Source organism: Sapajus apella, unplaced genomic scaffold (assembly GCF_009761245.1).
Source record: "Sapajus apella isolate SASKATOON/1434 unplaced genomic scaffold, GSC_monkey_1.0 scaffold11, whole genome shotgun sequence".
NCBI classification, from domain to species: domain Eukaryota; kingdom Metazoa; phylum Chordata; class Mammalia; order Primates; family Cebidae; genus Sapajus; species Sapajus apella.
The window spans coordinates 7,983,905-8,005,070 of record NW_022436951.1 but is presented as its reverse complement, the minus strand read 5'-3'; the positions used below and the strand labels follow the sequence as shown (position 1 = coordinate 8,005,070).

The following is a 21,166-nucleotide window of genomic DNA, read 5'->3' as shown; positions in this document are numbered from 1 at the left end:
GAGTTCTGTAAATGTGTATTAGGTTTGCATGGTCCATGTCTGAGTTCAAGTCCTGGATATCCTTGTTAATTTTCTGTCTCGTTGATCTGTCTAATATTGAAGGTGGAGTGTTAAAGTCTCCCACTATTATTGTGTGGGAGTCTAAGTCTCTTTGTGGGTCATTTAGAAGTTCCTTTATGTATCTGGGTGCTCCTATATTGGGTGCATATATATTTAAGATTGTTAGCTCTTCTTGTTGCATTGATCCTATTATCATTATGTAATGCCCTTCTTTGTCTCTTTTGATCTTTGTTGGTTTAAAGTCTATTTTATCAGAGACTAGGATTGCAACTCTTGCTTTTTTTTTTTTTTTGCTCTCCATTTGCTTGGTAGATCTTCCATCCCTTTATTTTGAGCCTCTGTGTGTCCTTGCATGTGAGATGGGTTTCCTGGATACAGCACACCGATGGGTTTTGACTTTTTATCCAATTTGTCACTCTGTGTCTTTTGATTGGGGCATTTAGCCCATTTACATTTAAGGTTAATATTCCTATGTGTGAATTTGATCCTGCCATTTTGATACTAGCTGGTTGTTTTGCCCATTAGTTGACGCAGTCTCTTCACTGTGTTGATGCTCTTTACCATTTGGTACATTTTTGGAGTGGCTGGTACTGGTTGTTCCTTTCTATGTTTAGTGCTTCTTTCAGGAGCTCTTGTAAGGCAGGCCTGGTGGTGATGAAGTCTCTGAGCAACTGCTTGTTCATAGAGGATTTTATTTCCTCCTTCGCTTATGAAGCTTAGATCAGCTGGATATGAAATTCTAGGTTGCAAGTTATTTTCTTTAAGGATGTTGAATATTGGCCCCCACTCTCTTCTGGCTTGTAGGGTTTCTGCCGAGATATCTGTTGTGAGTCTGATGGGCTTCCCTCTGTGGGTAACCTGGCCCTTCTCTCTGGCTGCCCTTAGCATTTTTTCCTTCATTTCAACCACGGTGAATCTGACGATTATGTGCCTTGGGGTTGCTCTTCTTGAGGAATATCTTTGTGGTGTTCTCTGTATTTCCTGGACTTGAATGTTGGCCTGCCTTGCTAGGTTCAGGAAGTTCTCCTAGATAATATCCTGAAGAGTATTTTCCAGCTTGGATTTATTCTTTCCTTTACATTCAGGTACACCTATCAAACGTAGATTAGGTCTACTCATATAATCCCATATTTCTTGGAGGCTTTGTTCATTTCTTTTTACTCTTCTCTAATATTGCCTTCTCGTCTTATTTCATTGAGTTGATCTTCAATCTCTGATATCCTTTCTCCTGCTTGGTCGATTCGGCTATTGAAACTTGTGTATGTTTTGTGAAGTTCTCCTGTTGTGTTTCTCAGCTCCACCAATTCATTTATATTCCTCTCTTAGCTGTTTATTCTTGTTAGCATTTCATCAAACCTTTTTTGAAGGTTCTTAGTTTCTTTGCAATGGGTTAGAACATGATATTTTTGCACAGAGAAGTTTGTTATTACCTACCTTCCGAAGCCTGTTTATGTCAACTCCTCAGACTCATTCTCCATCCAGCCTTGTTCCCTTGCTAGTGAGGAGTTGTGATCCCTTGGAGGAGGAGAGGCGTTCTGGTTTTGGGTGTTTTCATCATTTTTGCACTGGTTTCTTCCCATCTTTGTGGAGGTATCTACCTGTGGTCTTTGTAGTTGGTGACTTTCAGATAGGGTCTCTGAGTGAACATCCTTTTTGTTGCTGATGAAGTTATTTCTTTCCGTTTCTTAGTTTTCCTTCTAACAGTCAGGCTCCCCTGCTGTAGGACTGCTGGAGGGCTACTCCAGACCTTGCTTGCCTGGGGATCATCTGCAGCCGCTGCAGAACAGGAAGGGTTGCTGCCAGTTTCTTCTTCTGTTATCTTTGTGCCAAAAGGATACCTGCCAGATGTCAGCCTGAGCTCTCTTTTATGAGGTATCTCTTTGGATATACAGTGGTCAGGGAGCTGCTTGAGGAGGCAGTCTGTCCCTTATAAGAGCTCAGGTGCTGAGCTGTGAGCTCCATTGTTGATTCAGAGCTGCTGGGCAGGTATGTTTAAGTCTGCTGCAGCGGAACTCATAACCGCCTTTTTTCCCCAGGTGCTCTGTTGCGGGAAGATGGGGCTTTATTTATAAGTTCCTGTCATTCTGCTGCCTTTTTCAAAGATGCCCTTCCCAGCAAGGAGGTAGCCTAGTCACAGTCTGCCACAGTCTGTTGCTGAGGTGCCATGGGCTCTGCCCAGCTGCTGTGTGAACTTCCTTGCAGTTTTGTTTATAGGGGTATAGTTAGAACTGCCCTGGTAATGGCAGTCTGCCTCAGTAATGGCGGACTAACTCGGTAGTGGTGCACTGCCTCAGTAATGGCGGATGCCCTTCCCCCAGCAGAGCTGGATCATCCGGGGTCCAGCTGTGCTTGCTGTGAAACTCTCAGTCCAGAGTGTTTTAGATTGCTGGTCTTTGTGGGGGTGGGACCAGCCGAGCTAGATCCCAGCTCCCTGTTTCAGCCCCCTTTTCTTCAGTTGAACTGGCAACTCTGCCTCCCATGCGTTCCACTCGCCAATTGAAAGGGCACCTGGATTTGTGTGAGTTTTTGTGTGGAGACCAGCTGCGCCGGCTGAAACAGCCATGCTGGAGATTTGTGGTGCTTTTCCGCCCGGGGAATCTTCTGGTCTGTGGGCAGTAAAAATTCGTTTTGAAATGCGGTGATCACTCACCCTCTGCATTTTCCCTGGGAACTGCAATCCAGTGCTGTTCCTATTCGGCCATCTTGGATTGTCAATACGTTGCTTTTAATGGTTTTTTGCAGAGTTTCTTAACCTGGGTACTACTGATTTTTTTTTTTTTTTTTTTTTTTTTTGAGATACGGTTTCCACTCTCACCCAGGCTGGAGTGCAGTGGTGTGATCACAGCTCACCGTAGCCTCAACCTCCCAGCTCAAGTTATCCTCCTGCCTTAGCCTTCTGAGTAGTTGGGACTACAAGCATGGGCCACTACACCTGCCCTTTTTTTTTTTTTAACATGTTTTGTAAAGACAGGATTTAGCCATGTTGTTCAGGCTGGTCTTAAACTCCTGGGCTCAAGCAGTCTGCCCCCTTCCGCCTCCCAAAGTGCAGGATTACAGGTGTGAGCCACTGCATCCAGCCCACTACTGATATTTTGGACTGGATAGATAATTCTTGGTTGTGGGACCTGTCTTGTGCATTGTAGAGATGGTCAGCAGCATCTCTGACCTCAGCACATTAGATGCAAATAGGATCTCCCTCCTCTCCCGCGTCACTAGTTCGTAATAAAAAATGTCTCCAGACATTGCCAAATGTTTCAAGGACAGGGTGCAAAAGTACCCCTGGTTGAAACCACTGGTTCTCTTTAGTCTTCCTGCTAAAAGCCAAGCTCTGTAAAGGCAGACACTTTGTTTTATTCATCATTGTTTCCTTAGAACCATGTCTCACACATAGATACGCTAGTATTATAGTAAATATATGAATGAATACTTTTAGCTGTAGAAGTAGCAGTATTTGTAAAAATATACAACTATAGAAATGTCAAAATGATACCATACTTGAGTTAATTCCAATGCTTTAGAATTAACGTTGTTAGGAATACCATGTTTGGCTGGGTGTGGTGGCTCACACCTGTAATCCCAGCACTTTGGGAGGCCAAGGCGGGCAGATCACTTGAGGTCAGGAGCTCCAGACCAGCCTGGTCAACGTGGTGAAACCCTGTCTTTGTCAGAACACAAAAAGCTAGGCATGGTGGTGCACACCTGTAATCTCGGCTACTTGGGAAGCCGAGGCACAGGAATCGCTTGAACTCAGGAAGTGCAGGTTGCAGTGAGCTAAGATTGAGCCACTGCACTCTAGTCTGGGCAACAGAGTGAGACTCTGTCTCCAGAAAAAAAAGAAACTATGTTTAAAGAGGAGGACAGGTAAGTTTTATCAACGTGCTGCCTTGGCCCTCTGCTCCATCCTAATCTGCAGGCTCTCTTTTATTTGGAGAGAGTTGCCAGCTATCCAAGACATAGGCCATCAGAAGGTACCAGTCATGTTCTTAACGAGTCATGTGCTGGCCTGGGGCACTATCTGATTCCTAAGCCTGAGATGACCCTGCCTGCCATCTAGATAGAGTGGCCCTAGCCCACAAGGATGCTGACATTTATCAGCCACTGCATACATAAGAATGGAAATCTACTCACCATCATCTACAAATCAGGTTCTGTCACTGACTGGTCATGTTTTTCAACCCAACAGAACCTAACTTTCCACTTGAGTATCTTATTCCAAGTTGGCTGTGCTTCTGGTTTACATTCCTAGGCTAAATGTTAATGGCTTGCTGCTGCCAAACTCTGCTTTGGGGATGATCAATTCCGTGAGAGGTGCCAGAATGTTAGCTGCTCAAGTATGGGCGTTAAACAAGGCTGGTGTTGGATGGTTTTTTGTGGTTTGCTACTTGTCTATGACTTTGTTCCCAAGTTTCCATTCAATGGAAACACACATAGCTTTTTACCCCTCCTTTCCCATCTTTGTTTTTTGAGCAGTGGTAGTTCTGATTTAACTTCTGCTACTGTGTCCTTTCTGAACATTCAAACGATTCTTTTTATTAAGCAACAAGTCACAGACTCTGTGCCTGGCCTTGTGTTGGTGAGGATACAATAATTGGTGGCATGGTTTGAGTGTTTATTTCATGCTTCACACTTTACTAAGTGCTTTACACATAATTCATGTATTCCCCACAACCCAGTTTACTGATGTGAGAGCTGAGACAGAGCCTAATAAGGAAGCATAGATTCAAACCCAGTTAGTCTGAGCCCTTAAGGTTACAAGCACTACCTCCCAAATATCCTGCTTCTTGTTATACTTTATTATCTGACTAGATGTTTTTGTCCCTCTTCTAAGCTTTAATAAAGCTATAAGATTGGAAACTTTGTTTAATTTTTCAAAATCACAGACATTAGGAATAAGAACCAGAGTTTCCTGAAGTTAAAACGTTAAGACTACTTGTTATCCAAATTAGATATAGAAAAGAAGTTAACAACAGTGTGGTTTTCCCACCCTGTTCTTCTCTACATGGTTGTTTATTCCACTTCTGATTAATAGCTGCTTCGAGGCACAGGGCGGGCGAATGAGAGAAAAAGGAGGCGGGGCTCCTATTTCTAGCAGCTTTCTTCCTCTCTGAGGGGAATAAACAGAGCGAGAGCCTGCTCTTTCTGTTGGTAGTTGGTTGTTCAAGTGTAAGATATCCAGATTGAATACGTAAGTGCTTTCGTAATATGCAGGAGATGGGTTGTTAAAGAATTGCTGACAGTCATTTCATTGTCTGATTTGTGCCTATTTCTTCTGCATTTGCACACCTTTCATAACAACAGGACACAGTTAAAAGAGTACACTGACCATTTTGGTTTTCTTTTATATAATAACTGATTGAGCACACTCTTTCAGTTTTAGATGCTACATTCCAAGTTAAGTAGTAAAATGATTTTCTAAAATTATGGCAATGATTCATTACTGAATTATAAAAGGCAAGACATTTAAGGCGTTAGAGTGAGCAGTATATATCAAAATATCTTGTTACATATTTTTTTCTTATTTTGTATTTTTTTTCTAAACCTAGCCTGCACATTTTTAATAGTAGAATATGGTGCAGGGTATTGTATATATAACATGTATAGTGTGTACATGGGTGCGTGTGTGTATATATAGTATAGAATATTTAGTTAATTTTATTTTACTTCTAATTCATTACTGAAGAACCCTTGTTATTACACAGGATATGCCCACAGAACTTATCAAGAATTTCCCAATTGTAGACCACAAGTCTAGCATGTACTTTAATGAGTAATATGCCAGTTACTGATAAAATTAAGTAATTCCATTAGAGTCTGCATCAAGTAGAATGAATGAAACCTCAGCATAATGGAAGCATTCAGGAGCTGATGCATTTTTATGTTTTCTTAGAGTCTTGATTATGTTTTACAAATTATCTGGATGGTTGGGTTGGTAAAAAGTGTGTGAGGTTTGATGGCTTTTTAATTTTGTTTTTGTAGCAGTTGTGTGGTGCCCATATGTATTGTTTGGGCACCCCAAACCATACATATGGACACCCACGCACCCCCCAAACAATACATATGGGCACCCACACATACATGGGTGTGTGTGGGTGCCCATATGTATTGTTTGGGTTGTTGGTTATTCTCTCAAAACCAAGTTCACCATAAAAAAGTTTGAATTTTAGTGTTTCTTTATTAAGTAGTAGGACATTCTAGACTGTGTGTTGGCTCTCCCTTAAGTCATTTGTTTTTCTTATGCTTGGAAAGGTGTATTGTTGAACTCTTTAAACAGGCCTTTACTTTGGCCTAAGATCATATTAGAAAACTTTTTGAAGTCACTTATTATATGCCATAGAATTAGAAAGTTATATGGTATATTCTCCCGTTACATTTTAGCCGCAAAGCCCATATATTAAATAAGCAAATCAACTATATGTGGCAATTAAAACTTTAAAAAAAATAGTCTGAATTGGCTCTTAGAAATATTTAATCAAATAATAGCCATGCGCCTGTAATCCCAGCTACTCAGGAGGCTGAGGCAGGAGACTCACTTGAACCTGGGAGGCGGAGGCTGCAGTGAGCTGTGATTGCGCCATTGTACTCCAGCCTGGGCAACAAATCAAGACTCCATCTCAAAAAAAAAAACCAAAAAAAAAAAACCAACTATTTACAAATATGTGACCAGGTTAAGGGAAACCAGTAAGGTCGGGAATGCTGCCCTGGATTCTGGCAACAGTGGGAATCTCTTTCTACTCTTGACCTGAAGGAGCAAGGAGGGACAGCTGCAGCTATGGCTTTGGGAGAGCCAGCTTGCAGAGCTGTGGCCTTCACAGAGGAAGGCAGCCACTGCCAAGGTGTGGCCAGGGAAAGAGGGAAGGAGATGATGCCCTGAACTCTTTCATCATTCTCACTGGGCAAGCCCAACCAGGAGCCAAAGCACAGGGCAGCCCTTTGGATGCAGTTCATTGGGGGACCGCCTCTGGGCCACAACCCTGGAGATAAAGGCAGGGGCAGACCTGGAGGGGCAGAGAGAGTGCACAGCATTAGTGACTGTCTCCCCAAGAGCAGACTTGCAGGCTGTGTTTCCTGGCTTTGCTTCCATTTCCCAGAAGCACATACCCAGTGAGAGGAATGATGATACAAAGTGGAGCTCCTTGTCTGGAGAAACGGATCATACACTTCTAGCTCAAATGATCAGTTTTTGCCTTTCGTGCTTTTCAGAATCACTCCTCTGCTTGTGTGTTTTAGAAAGCAAAGCAGACGTTTTTGTGTGACATCAGAACACAACAAACACCTAGATGTTAGAGTTTTCCTGCAGAAACACCTTGAAATAATGTTTAATTGAATCACATGAACTAGCAATGGTTTTGCTAGCAGAAAATACAGTATTAGATGCATGCAGTGTAAAATCAAAGCCAGGAATATCTGTCCTTATAGAATGAGCTGTTTCTAGTCATTTGTATTTGTTTGTGCTTTGTCCGTTTTATATGTAAGAACAGTAAGTGATGCAGCTTTAGGTAAAATACATGAAGAGAAAATAATGAATTAGAAAAACACTGTCATTCTGTTTTCTCAGCAGGACACAAGCATTCTGAAGAATAACAGTTGGAAAGTCACCAAAATAGAGAAAAAAAGTCACTTATTGTTCAAACTCTCAAAGGGCAAGGCAAGGCAAAATAAACTCTCTTGCTATTACACACAATTAAAGCATTATGCATATGAAGCTTTAACTACATCCCTCAATAACATTTATTTTAGCCATCAAATATATCAATTTAGGTTGATATCAGGAATTTTCTTTTACAAAGCCATATCTAAGAAAATTCTCTTGTGGGGTTGGAAATTGAGCGCAGCTTCCCAGCACCTCACTTCTGCCTTGTAATCATCGTGGACCTTCCAAGTGATGATCCTGCAACTCTGCATTTCTCAAATCATTCGTAGAATATCACGTCATGTTTGTCAGACTACATTTACTAATGTACAGGAGTGGCTTACCATAATGCTTCACTGTCAGATGGTCTGCAGTTCTAACTACCCATAAATAGACTGTTAATCCAGACGTAATCCAAGAAGCCTCAGAGTAGAAAAAATAAAAATACCACATGGGGAAGGGGATGGGTAACTAGAAGGGGCACATGGAGAACTTCTGGGGTGCTAGCAGGAGCTATGAGGAAGGTTTTGGGGGTCTCTGACCTACCGAGAACCAGCTCGGTTGGGAGACCACCACCCAGGTGGCGCTGAAGCTGTTTTCAGAGGCAGACACCCAAATAGCACAACAGAGTGCATCTGTCCTGGGGACCAATAGCCTGAGAGCCTCTGGGGCTGACAGCTCTCCAGGCTGAAGGCCCCCAGCAGATTCTCACCCATGTAAGTATTTGCTCTTAGACAGGTTATTCTTATTAATACACAGGTGCTCTACATTTACTTATAACTCAAGAATATACCAAGTCAGCAGCTGTTACCTGTGTACCACTAATTACAGACTAAAAGCTATCCTCCACAGAGGAGCCATGCGGGCAGGGTAAACTTAATGTTTCTCAACACTGATTACATTCTGTATCTTGATTAGTATAAAGGCAAAATATATTTCATTTGTGAAAATTTAGCAAGGTGTACAATTACATGTGTAGCTTTCTTTACATGTTTTACTTCAATCAAAAGTTAAATGTAGATAAATTGATTGGGGTGTGTATATGCACATGTACAGGAGACACTTTCTGGCATGTTTATCTTTAGAATGGGATATGGCTACTGTCTTGTTTAGATACCTTTGATTTAGTTTTCCTCTTGTCATAGGAGATGGTCAGAGACGTTAAGAAGCTAAATATTAATCAATTTTAGGGCTTAGTAATCCAGAGGCATTTCAATTAATATCCCTAAACATATAATTCAATAACTGAGGAGACTCCATATTCCCAGGAGCAATTAATTACGTTACATGTACTATTACAAAGGCTGGGAAACTTTTAGAAACCTACCAAGATTAATAAAAGACTTACTGCTTAAAGGTGAACTTACTGTAAAATGAAGCTATCCCAACAATGTTGAGAAGTGAAGGAATTATTGTACTGCTAATATAGTTTGGTGAAGCTACATTGAATCAGGAATTCCATTTAAATAAGTCACTATGGCTGGGCGCAGTGGCTCACACCTGTAATCCCAGCACTTTGGGAGACCAAAGCAGGTGGATCACCTGAGGTCAGGAGTTTGAGACCAGCCTGGCCAACATGGTGAAACCCCATCTCTACAAAAAATACAAAAATCAGCTGGGTGTGGTGGCATACGCCTGTAATCCCAGTTACTTGAGAGGCTGAGGCAGGAGAATCGCTTGAACCTTGCAGTGAGGCAAGATCGTGCCACTGCACTCCAGCCTTGGTGACAGAGTGAGACTGTCTCAAAAAAAAAAAGAAATTTTAAAAAAAAACAAGTCACTACACTCTCAAATCATTACATGCACTCAAAGTTTTACTGTAATGTGAAATCAATTATAAAATAAATTTTGACTGTAAATAGATATTACACATAGATAGATTGCTGCACAAATACAGAAATAGTCGCTGTGAGTACAGCCAGGTAGGCTAAAATAATAGAATGTTAGAGCCAGGGGAACCATTAGAAATTATTTGACTTGATCCCCAACCTTTACAATGGAGAAAATTTAGGTAGAGAGAGGTGAAAATGACTTCCTAAAACACACAGATAATTATGTTATGGCTGATTTGCAACTGGTACTGAAGTATTCCTATTTGTTGATCTGTCCCCGTCACTCAGCCAAGCTATTAAGAGAAGAGGCTGGAATCAGACCAACTTGGGTTTAAATATCAGCTCTGGGACTTTCCAGTTGAATGTTACCCTGGGCTTTAATGACAGATCCTACCAGTTCGAGAAAATTACCTGGGCATTAATTCGGAGGTACAGACACTAAGGGACTTCACGAGAGGTATCCTGAGGGCACCTCCTTAAAACATGACTGAGGCAAGAGAAGAACTAGAAGTCTCATTAACCTCTCTACAGGATAGCAACTGAGAGAAGGGAAATCTGGCCAAATTTTGCAGCCATCTTGATCTCTGGGCCTAACAGCCCAGTGGAATTGCGCTTTGCTTCTTTCTGCATGCAAAAGTGCTCTTCACCCCAGGATCTGCAGGGATGATTGACTTGACATTTGGATGTTATCCTTTCCTCAAATGCCCAGTCTAAACATGCTGATCATGGCTCATGCTCCCAAGTGTCATTGAGTTCTGGAGTCTTAATGGTGGGATTTCTCTAATACTGTTTGCACCAGAGTGTGGACACCTGACATCTAATGGAGAACGTAATAGAACTCACCTTAAAGAGCTGTCATAGGAATGAAAAACAATGCATAAAAGCGTGTGGTCAGATGCTTGACCCACATTAGACACTTATGAAATGCTGCATGCAACTGTTGTTACTCAGTTACAGCTCAACAGTGGGCATTGAGTTGTCCAAAAACCTGGTCACTCTTTGACTTAGACAAGATTTTCTTTTTAGAGCATATCACTTTAAAACAGTAAAATAGCTATGGTGAAAACACTAGACAACAGGAAAACATTGATAAAGATATACTACTTAGAAATTCAATCTAGTTGGGACTTTCTCATTTGTTTCATAAAGGACAAATGTATGGCTGAATCTGACTTTTTTCAAGCCTGGTCTTTGGGGTTGAAAGACCAAACTCCTGTTCCATCACTTAACTAAAGCTGTCAATGGGCAAATTATCAGACCATCTTGAGCCTCTGTTTCCGCCTCTTAAATATGAGGTTGATGATAATGCCTAGTCAGGGGGTGCTTGTGGAGCTCAAGGAAGAGAAGGTGTACATGAAAAGGAAAAAAAAAAACTTTGTTGGAGATGAACATTAAATAGTAGAAATCTTAAGGAGATTGTGTTTACTTCTCTTTCCAGTTTTCATCTTGCTGCTGCAAAAGGACACGTGGAATGCCTCAGGGTCATGGTTACACATGGTGTGGATGTGACAGCCCAAGATACTACCGGTATGTGTTTTTTAATCTCATAAGCCAGCAGGCCAGCACTGGATGAGGTGTCAAAAGGTGATACATATTCATTGTGGAAAATAAGGCCAGGTGCGGTGGCTCATCCTGTAATTACAGCACTCTGAGAGGCTGAGATGGGTGGATTACTTGAGGCCAGGAGTTCAAGGCCAGCCTGGCCAACATGGTAAAACCCCATCTCTACTAAAAATTAAAAAAAAAAAAAAAAAATAGCCAGGCATGGTGGCATGCACCTGTAATTCCAGCTACTCAGCTACTCAGACTGCTGAGGCACGAGAGTCGCTAGAACCCAGGAGGTAGAGGTTGCAGTGAGTTGAGATTGTGCCACTGCACTCCTGTCTGGGCAACAGTACAAGACTCTGTCTCAATAATAATAATAATAACAATTAGAGTCTACAGATAAAATTTAGAGTCCAAAAGAAGAAAAGAGAATCACCTCCAATAACTAGACTCTGACATGGTTTCATTATATAGCTGTACTTCTGTGGTTAGTCAACTAAAGACTTTATGCTTCTTATCCTCATTTTTTATATTCTAAGATTATATGTATAGACCAACCAATCACCCCTAATTTTTGTTTTTATGAATCACAGTGTGAGGTGATGAATGGAGTTAGTTACTCAGGAGCTCATTTCATCAGCTGAGATAGGCTTTGTAGATGGAAGCATTGATCTTCATCTGAACCAGCTGCTGGCGATTCTCACCCTTACTGTACTTTAGGGCATCCAGTTCACTTGGGAACTTGAAGGAAGGGAAGAGAATAAACAGTACACACACACACACACACACACACACTCTACACTACACTACACTTGATCTTCTGAGATTCAGATTCCATTTTCTGGATGTTGCCAGTCAACTGGTTGTTTTTTTTTAAAGCTCCCTGGGTGATTGATTCTAGTGTGAAACCAATGTTGACAAATGATGAAGAAGGCAAATGGAGAGAAAAGGTAGTATAGACTTATCTTGTATAAGATAAGACTGTCCTGTAAGAAGGAGCCCCTGGGGTCTCTAGCTTGGGATTCTGCCCTTGCTGGCCACCCCAAAGGACCAAAGCAACCACTGATGGCTTTCCATTTCCCTACTGCACTGGAGAATTTTTGGTTTCTAATAGGTTTTTGTTAGTGTTTACTGGCATACAAAATCAGCCTTACTCCATTGCCTTTATCTAGGCTTTTCATGAACCTATAATGGATCCTTTCCTTTTCTCCCACCCCCAAAATTGGCCTCTTCAGACTAGTCATCTTGGGGAATCAGCCAGGTATTGCAGGAATGCTGTTATTACTCAAAATAGGGTTGGAAACAGGTTTAGAATTGTTTTCATTGTTTGTGGACTTAAAAGAATCTCAGTGGTTGGGAATCTCTATCCTTTGAGGATAGGGTGTTTTTTTTGTTTTTTTTTTTTGTTTGTTTTGTTTTTTTAAGGGCAAACCCAAGAGCCCTAAAAAAATTTGATGTCAAGTCAGGTAAATGATGTGTCAAACTGGTAAAGCCATTTTTGGTCAAAAATAGGGAATGATTGAAATAACAGAATGATTTTTCTGAGTAGTTCCACAGAATGTTCCAAAAATATTTTGAGAAATGGCAACATCAGTAGAGGGATAAATGGTTTCCTTACATAACTGCCTTGAGGGAAATACTAATTTATGTTGTTCTAATTAAAGTCATTTTTAATCTCAAGACTATTGTGTTTGTTTTTAAAGTTAATTGTCATTACTCTTAAAGTTAGGTCATAAAACCACATGGTACAGTATGATTTGCTAAAATAATGCTAATGAGATGTATGTCCACTTAAGTAGGGGAAATTTCCCTCTAAGAAACTCATAATCTGAAAGCATTAGCTGAGAGTGAATAAAGTGGTAGAGTTTTGTTTCATTGTACTTGATGTTAAGAAATGGATTAGACAGGACCGTAGTTATTTTCAGCATAACCAAAATCTTCCCTTACCTCTTTTTATTATAGAGAAAAATAAGTTGGTTTTTTTGTTTTTGTTTTTGTATTTAAGACAGAGTCTCACTCTGTTGCCCACGTTGGAGTGCAATGGTGTGATCTCTACTCACTGCAACCTCTGCCTCTCGGGTTTAAGCAATTCTCCTGCCTCAGCCTCCTGAGTAGCTGGGACTATAGGCACCTGCTACCACACCCAGCTAATTTTTGTATTTCTAGTAGAGATGGGGTTTCACCATGTTGGCCAGGCTGGTCTTGAACTCCTGACCTCAGGTGATCCACCTGCCTCGGCCTCCCAAAGTGCTGTGATTATAGGGGTGAGCCACTGTGCCCAGCCAAAGTAAGTTTTTTTTAAATACATGCTCATTGTAGAAAAGTTGAGAAATACAGTAAACTATAAAGAAGATAATTCATGTTCCTACTCCTATCAGAAAGAAAAAAAATTTATTTTATTATATTTCCTTCCAGATTTTCCCAATACATTTTTACATGCCTGAGATCATATTATATAATAAATTCTGTATCCTACATTTAATTTAATAAATATCCCACCAGTTTCATTTCCCACATTAAAGGCTCTTTAAAAAAAAGAAAGAAAGAAAGAAGTGTAGTTCTTTGTGGCCCTATCACACCATGTGGGTAGAGCTTGTATTTGCTACGAAAGCCCTAACCTGGTTCCTGAGAGGCTGGTGCAGTGCTGGCCAGGAAAACTGCCCCAGAGCAGTGTCCACTTCCTACAGCCTGAGATGTGCCATCTCTAAGAAGCAACAATGGAGGGGACACTGCAGACACAGCCTGGATATTTCCCAGGATTGATCAGTGGGAACCAATTGAAATTGGTGGGATCCACATCCCTTTGTGGCCACAGGATATTCCATGGGTTGAAGATGTTTCAGAGTTTCCATCGCTTCCCTCTCACCTAACATTTTTAGCAATGATGCTGGCACTTCGGTCCTTGGGCTTTGTTTTGCTTTGGTCTGAATGAGATACCAGCTTCTTGCATGCTTTCTTGAAAGCATGCAAAGAGAACACAGGAACAAGAGAAGGAGAACACTGTGTGGGAAAAAAATGCATCTAGAAAAATGCTTCTCATTTTTTCTGTCCCAATAAACGGGTAAAATTGTAATGGCTTTTTATTGCCCATGCCTGTGTCTTACCTGTTGGCTGTCATACCCATCTGCTCACTCTCCCTCTCAAGAAAGCATATCTGAATACAAGGGAGGAATGAGGCTGCATGAGCAGCAGTGCTTTCGTGGTCATCACTAGTCCTGAACATTTGTTGTGGTGGTTAGGGGATGGATTAAATGGCTTAACTTTTATAGGTATTGTCTTTGCAGTGAACCTACCTTAAGTTTTGCCACATTATTACTAGAAATAACTGTGACTGAGATGCGGTCACCTTCAATCTCAAGACCCAGTGAGAACTGCTAGAAAGATATGTTGCTATAAATCATCCTACCCTGTAGAAATTTTGAAAAACAAAACACATACACGACCACTTTTCAAAATCTATTACACTGGCTCTTTTTATCCATGATTAATGTCTACAGGATGGTCAAATTGGTATAGTTTCCTACTTTTTAAACTTTTGACTGGATTTAAGTTATAGAAGCAAGAATCTGTAAGCATTTTTAAAAGCTATCTTTCCGGCCAGGTGCCGTGGCTCACGCCTGTAATCCCAGCACAGGAGGCCGAGGCAGGCAGATCCCGAAGTCAAGAGATAGAGACCATTCTGGCCAACATGGTGAAACCCCATCTCTACTAAAAATATAAAAATAAGCTGGGCTTGGTGGCACATGCCCGTAATCCCAGCTACTCAGGAGGCTGAGGCAGGAGGATCACTTGAACCTGGGAGGTGGAGATGGCAGTGAGCCAAGATCGAGCCATTGTGCTCCAGCCTGGCAACAGAGCGAGACTCCATCTCAAAAAAAAAAAAAAAGCACTTTCCATATGAAATGCTTGGAAATCTGAGAATTTTTATGGATGTTTTACAAGCAATTTTGGAGCAAAATGATATCAGAAGATAAGGCTTTGGATATGGTCATAGTCCAGCATCAACAGTCATGTCATTTTAGATACCCTTGAGGTTTGAGGCTTAAGTGAGATGGTTGGTATGGGCATCTTAGCAGTGTCAGGCTCACGTAAGTGCTCACTGTGTATCCCTACTGTATTATCATGATTGTTGCTACTCCACCCAGATCATGTTAATCATCTTGTACATATTGGGCTTTTGAAAGGTTTTACATCTTTAAAAAAAAAAAAGATTTTCAGTGACCACACCAACTGTTCTCATTCTACAAATCAAAAAAGAAAATTCAAAGGAAATACTTAAGAACATGACTTATGTTTTTGATTTCTGGGTGTTCCCCTATTCCCTTTTTTTAAAAAAAAAAAAAAAAGAAGAAGATGGAATCTCGCTCTGTCACCCAGGCTGGAGTGCAGTGGCGCAATCTTGGCTCACTGCAACAACGTCTGCCTTCCAGGTTCACATGGTTCTTCTGCCTTAGCTTCCCAAGTAGCTGGGATTACAGGCATGCCCCACCACACCTGGCTAATTTTTTGTATTTTTAGTAGAGATGGGGTTTCACCCTGTTGGCCAAGCTGATCTCAAACTCCTGACCTTAAGTGATCTGCCCACCTTGGCCTCCCAAAGTTCTGGATTACAGGCACGAGCCACCGTGCCTGGCCTCCCCCTATTTCTTAATTGCTAGTTTGCCAACTAGCACCACAGCATATCGTGATCAGATGGGAAAATCAGCTCCCAGACTCACTGGACCATCTCTGAGCTAGACTCACATTGTGTGTCTGGCATTTTTCATTGCTTGTTGCTCTTGTTCTTCATCGTGTTAAGAATAGGCAAGAGTAGTAAAATTGACTCCTGGGCTTTTTTTTTTTTAATGCTTGCATGTAGCACCCTGGAGTATGAGATAGGATTAAATAGAAGCATTGCCACAGGCACTAGCTTTCAGACTCCCTTTATTAACAAGCATATACATCAGACACTATGTGATAGAGTTTCTAAATAAGAGGGACCTAAACAAGATAGCATTGTATTTCTCTCAGGTGAGTCCCACGCTGGTAAGGCAGCTCTGCCCTACACCTTGGGGACCTGGGCGCCTTTACCTTGTTGCTCTGCCATTTACGGTGTTACTGGGTCCCAGTGGTCCAGGATGACTCCCCAGAGCCTGTGTCCCAGCAGAAGAAAGAGAAAGGCGAGTGTGGCCCACACACTGCACCTACATATTTCCACCCAGATCCACTGATGCACAGAACGTGGTCTGTAGCCACATCTGGCTTTATGGGTAGCTGGGAACTTCCGGGCAGCCATTTCTCTAGTTAAGAATGAAAGGTTTTGCTATAGAAGGAGGTAGAAATAGAAATTAAAGGATGATTTGCAGTTTCTGTTCCCTCACGTCTTGAGTGTTCTCTGATCCTTTTGCACACTTGACTTTGCTAATATAACTTCTTTTCTTAGAAAAGAAAAGAAATTTAGGAGAGTGAGAGGTTCAGATATGAAAATATGAATCCTTAGAAGGAGGAAAACTGGTGAGCCCATACTCATCCCTCGCATCTCCAGTTGCTGGTTTCGCTTTGGTTTTGATTTTGGGGTGGCCTTCTCTTCCATGATGCCCTTTAATCCCACTCAAATTTGATACTGTGTGAAGGCACAAAAGATAGTATTCACCCTAAAACTCAGGCACTTTAGAGTATGTGGTGTTCTCAAATATAACTGCAATAAATTCATGATTTATGATAATATATTTGCTATTAACTCGTGTGTGAAGAGGCCAAAAGGGCCAACCATATATTATGATCAGCATAACTTGACCATGAGAATATTTCAGTATCTTTTTTTTTTTTTTTTTTTAAACAGAGTCTCACTCTGTCACCCAGGCTGGAGTGCAGTGGCTTGATCTCAGCTCACTGCAACCTCCGCCTCCAGGGTTCGAGTGATTCTCCCACCTCAGCCTCCTGAGTAGCTGGGATTTACAGGCATGCGCCACCACACCCCACTAATTTTTGTAATTTTAGCAGAGATGGGGTTTCACCATGTTGCCCAGGCTGGTCTCAAACTTCTGGGCTCAAATGATCCACCCACCTCAGCCTCCCAAAGTGCTGGGATTACATGTGTGAGCCACCATACCTATCTGGCCATGAGAATATTTCCAATGATACTCATAGGCCAGGCACGGTGGCTCACGCCTGTAATCCCAACATTTTGAGAGGCTGAGGCAGGAGGATCACTGGAGCCCAGGAGTTCAAGACTAGCCTGAGCAACATGCAAAATTCTGTCTCTATTTTTAGAATAAAATAAAATTTAATACACCCAAAAGCATCTTTTGTGTCTATGTAAAACACTATGCACATCTTTTTTTTTTCTGACACAGAGTTTCACTGTGTCCCCCAGTCTGGAGCTCAAGTGATCATCCCACCTCTCAGCCTCCTAAGTAGCTGGGACTACAGGCATATGCCACCACACCCAGCTAATTATGTATTTTTTTGTACAGATGGGGTTTTGCCATGTTGCACAGGCTGGTCTTGGAGCTCCTGGGCTGAGATCCATCTGCCTCGGTCTCCCAAAGTGCTGGGATTATAGGTGTGAGCCACCATGCCTGGCCTCAGATCTACATTGTACTTTTAAAATAAGGAGAACCTAAGGGATAATTTTCATATTGGTAAGAATGGTTATTAAAAACAAATATTTTACAATCAGATTTTCTCTCTGCTGGAACTACGACAAGGTGAATGGTCTTGTGCTTCATTGATAGAAGCTGATGTGAAGATGAGGATTTCTAAAAATAATGTGTTTCAACATAGTTAAAATTGTAAATAAAAAAATCAATTTATACTTTGTTCTTTAAACATATTCTGCATTCTGAAACTCTGACTTTTAAGAAAATACTTTAAACCTTATCAGTTGAGGGTCATTTAATAATCTTTATTTTTAAATGTTTCTGTATTATCTGAAACTATTTAAGAAACAGTTTTGTTTTTTTGTTTTTCTTGAAAAAGAGTCTTGCTCTGTCCCCAGGCTTGCAGTGCAGTAGCACAATCTCAGCTCAATGCAACCTCCACCTCCTGTCTCAGCCTCCCTAGTAGCTGAGATTACAGGCGTGCACCACCATGCCCAGCTATTTTTATTTTTTTTTTATTTTTAGTAGAGACAGGGTTTCACTGTGTTGGCCAGGCTGGTCTCGAACTCTTCACCTCATGATCCACCCACCTCTGCCACCCAGAGTCTTGAGATTACAGACTGTGCCCAGCCAGAAATAATTTATTTCTAACTATTTAAGAAACATTCACCTTTTGGTACTTGTCAGCCGTATCTTTGTATCCTATGATTTCACTGATTTTAACATTTTTCACATATACTTGAAAAGTATCTTCATAGGCCCATTGATGATTCCTCTATGATATTATTTAATTCTTCGTCTTTTTTCCAGTTGTCTTAAGAATTGAATACATGCTCATGATCTGAGGTAGTTTTAGGGAAAGGTGCCCTATGGCCACAGCAGCTGGGTTCTTCTACTCAGACAGCTTTGAAGTAACAGGATTCTTAGACTACCTGTTATAGTCCAAGACTCTTGATTTATAAATATCATTAGTCTTTTATTTGCAGGCAGAATTCTGCTGGAATGCACTTAAATGAGAATTGCCCTTGTTATTTGCCCGTAGGGAAATTGCTTCCTGATACTCTAGACAGATCCACAGGTATATGGCAGCCAGAGATGCATTGTCTCATCAGGGTTGGATTCTGTCACTAACATAATATGTTGTCCAGAAAATTTTGCATTTGGAAAGAGAATTTTGTGTTAATATTAGCAATGGGAGACATCTCACTTTGGTGTAATAGTGTTAAGGGACGCATCATCGGACTTTGATACTATTTTTAGTGAAAAATACTTCATTGCCGCTTGTTAGAAAAACATCACAGGGCTAGGAAATAAAAGCATTTTTGCTTCTATAGAAACCTGGCACTTACTCCAGTTCTGACTAGAAAACTTACTCAAAGTAAAAAGAAAACCTGTTATTTTACGATAAGTTGTTTACATCTCCCAACCAGCTCGTCTTTGGAGAGCTGTGTCTTTTTCCAGTGGGCGCTACTTACGCAGAGCAGCTTTTGTCCACAGCAGGGACAAGTTAATGCATCGCATGCACAACATAAACAGTCTCCAGCTTACAATCAGGACGTGTTCCAAAAGCTCATTTTTAAGGCATTTATTTAAAACTCACAATGTGCTTATCCGTAGAAACAGTGGGTAAGTGATGGTCGGAGGGCCAAGCTACTCCACCAAAGCCTATTTAATGCATCATGTAACTAAACTTATACAGTTATGCTTCATACACCCTGGAAGGAGGGATCTCATATAATAGCAGGAAGAAAAGGAAGAGAAAATCTTTGTCTTCTTCCAAGAATCTCTTTTCCTTCATTTTTAAATTTTGTTCATCCTCTTCCTTTTGGGAAAGGACAGAGGGATTCCTGTCTCAGTATCTCATGTTCATGAAACAACTCTCCCTCACACCTACCCTAAAAATCTCTCCATACAGCTGAACTCAAAATAGAAGGAATCGGATCCTTTGACTTTACACATTTTTGTGCCATTAACCATAGCCCTGTGGCCCACTAATTTTTAAATACAGTGTTTCCTAGCTATATGATTCTCTAATTAGTGGATTTCTGGTCAGTGTTACAAAGTAAAGACTGATTTAGAAAAGAAATGAGGCTGGGTGTGGAGGCTCATGCCTGTAATCCCAGCACTTTGGGAGACTGAGGTGGGTGGATCACCTGAGATCAGGAGTTCAAGACCAGCCTGGCCAACATAGTGAAACCCCATCTCTCCTGAAAATACAAAAATCAGGTGGGCGTGCTGGCATACACCTGTAATCCCAGCTACCCAGGAGACTGAGGCAGGAAGATCGCTTGAACCTGGGAGGCAGAGGTTGCAGTGAGCCTAGATCATGCCACTGCGCTCCAGCCTGGGCGACAGAGTGAGACTCTCTCTCTCAAAAAAAAAAAGGTATTTGGGGCCTGAGCCACCATATAAAGAAATTGTTGTCCAGGAGTGGTGGGTCTTGCCTGTAATCCCTGTACTTTGTGAGGCTGAGGCAGGAAGATTGCTTGAGGCCAGGAGTTTGAGATTAGCTTGGGCACCATAGTGAGACCCCCATATCTACAAAAATTTAGCCAAGTGTAGTGGCTTGCACCTGTGGTCTCAGCTACTAGGGAGTCTGAGGCAGGAGGATCACTGGAGCTCAGGAGATTTCAGCTACAGCGAGCCATGCTTGTGCTATTCCACTCCAGCCTGGGCTTAGGAGTGAGACTGTCTCACACACAAAAAAATTGTTCCTCAAAGTCAGTGGTTCTAATGAACCGGTTTGATTGTCACATTTGGACCTCTACTGGTTAGAGGCCAGCCTAACATTCTGTACTGCATGGGATAACCACCCACAGCAGTTACCCAGCTTAAAAGATCAATGGCACAGAGGTTGAGAACGTGCTTTAAGCATATCCTAAAGTATGGGCATTATCTACAGGTGTTATATTGGGTCCAATCATTTGGGAAATCCAGGCTTAAGAGTTTACTAGGTGTGCTGGGTTGTCTGGCAGTGGTCAGGTCCTCTGCTCTGACCCTTTCCCCAGGTCCCCCAATCCAGACATTTGAAATTAGCATACCCTCTAATTCAGATGGACAGAAATGTATTGAGAGCCTATTGTGCAGCAGCAGTGTTGTAGATACTAGAGATACAGCAGGGAATCAACAGGGGTTCCTGTCCTCACTGGGCTTACATTCTCGTAGGGGGAAAAACTGTATAAGTTTAACTATATAGTTAACTATATAAGTGTATGTCTGTATAGAGAAATAAAGCAGGGAGTGGGGATAAAAGAGTTGGGGAGAAATTGGAATTTGAAACAAGAAAGTCAGGAAAAGCCTCATTGAGAATTTTACAGCTCTCACCCTTCTTCTATATAAGAACTTTGAAAATCAGAAAACTCCAGATAATTTCCATTCAGGACTGGAGTACACGGAGAGGAGAGGGAACTGAGATATCAAGAGTAGGGGCTGAAGTGTGTGGATCTTTGATGTATTCTGTGGGCTTGTGGGTTGCTTTCATTGGATTCCTCAGCCTGTGGTGGGCGTAGCCTGGCATA

General features: G+C 41.5%; 1 protein-coding gene across 5 annotated transcripts in view; it reads left to right on the top strand.

Moving 5' to 3' along the window:
• Positions 1-21,166, top strand: part of RAI14 (retinoic acid induced 14) — a 186,430-nt gene that overhangs the window by 136,811 nt on the left and 28,453 nt on the right. For all 5 annotated transcript variants that reach the window (XM_032278992.1, XM_032278993.1, XM_032278991.1 and 2 more), the window contains one exon: positions 10,961-11,049. In XM_032278992.1, the coding sequence (XP_032134883.1) occupies positions 10,961-11,049 (89 nt within the window). The remainder of the gene's footprint in view (positions 1-10,960; positions 11,050-21,166) is intronic.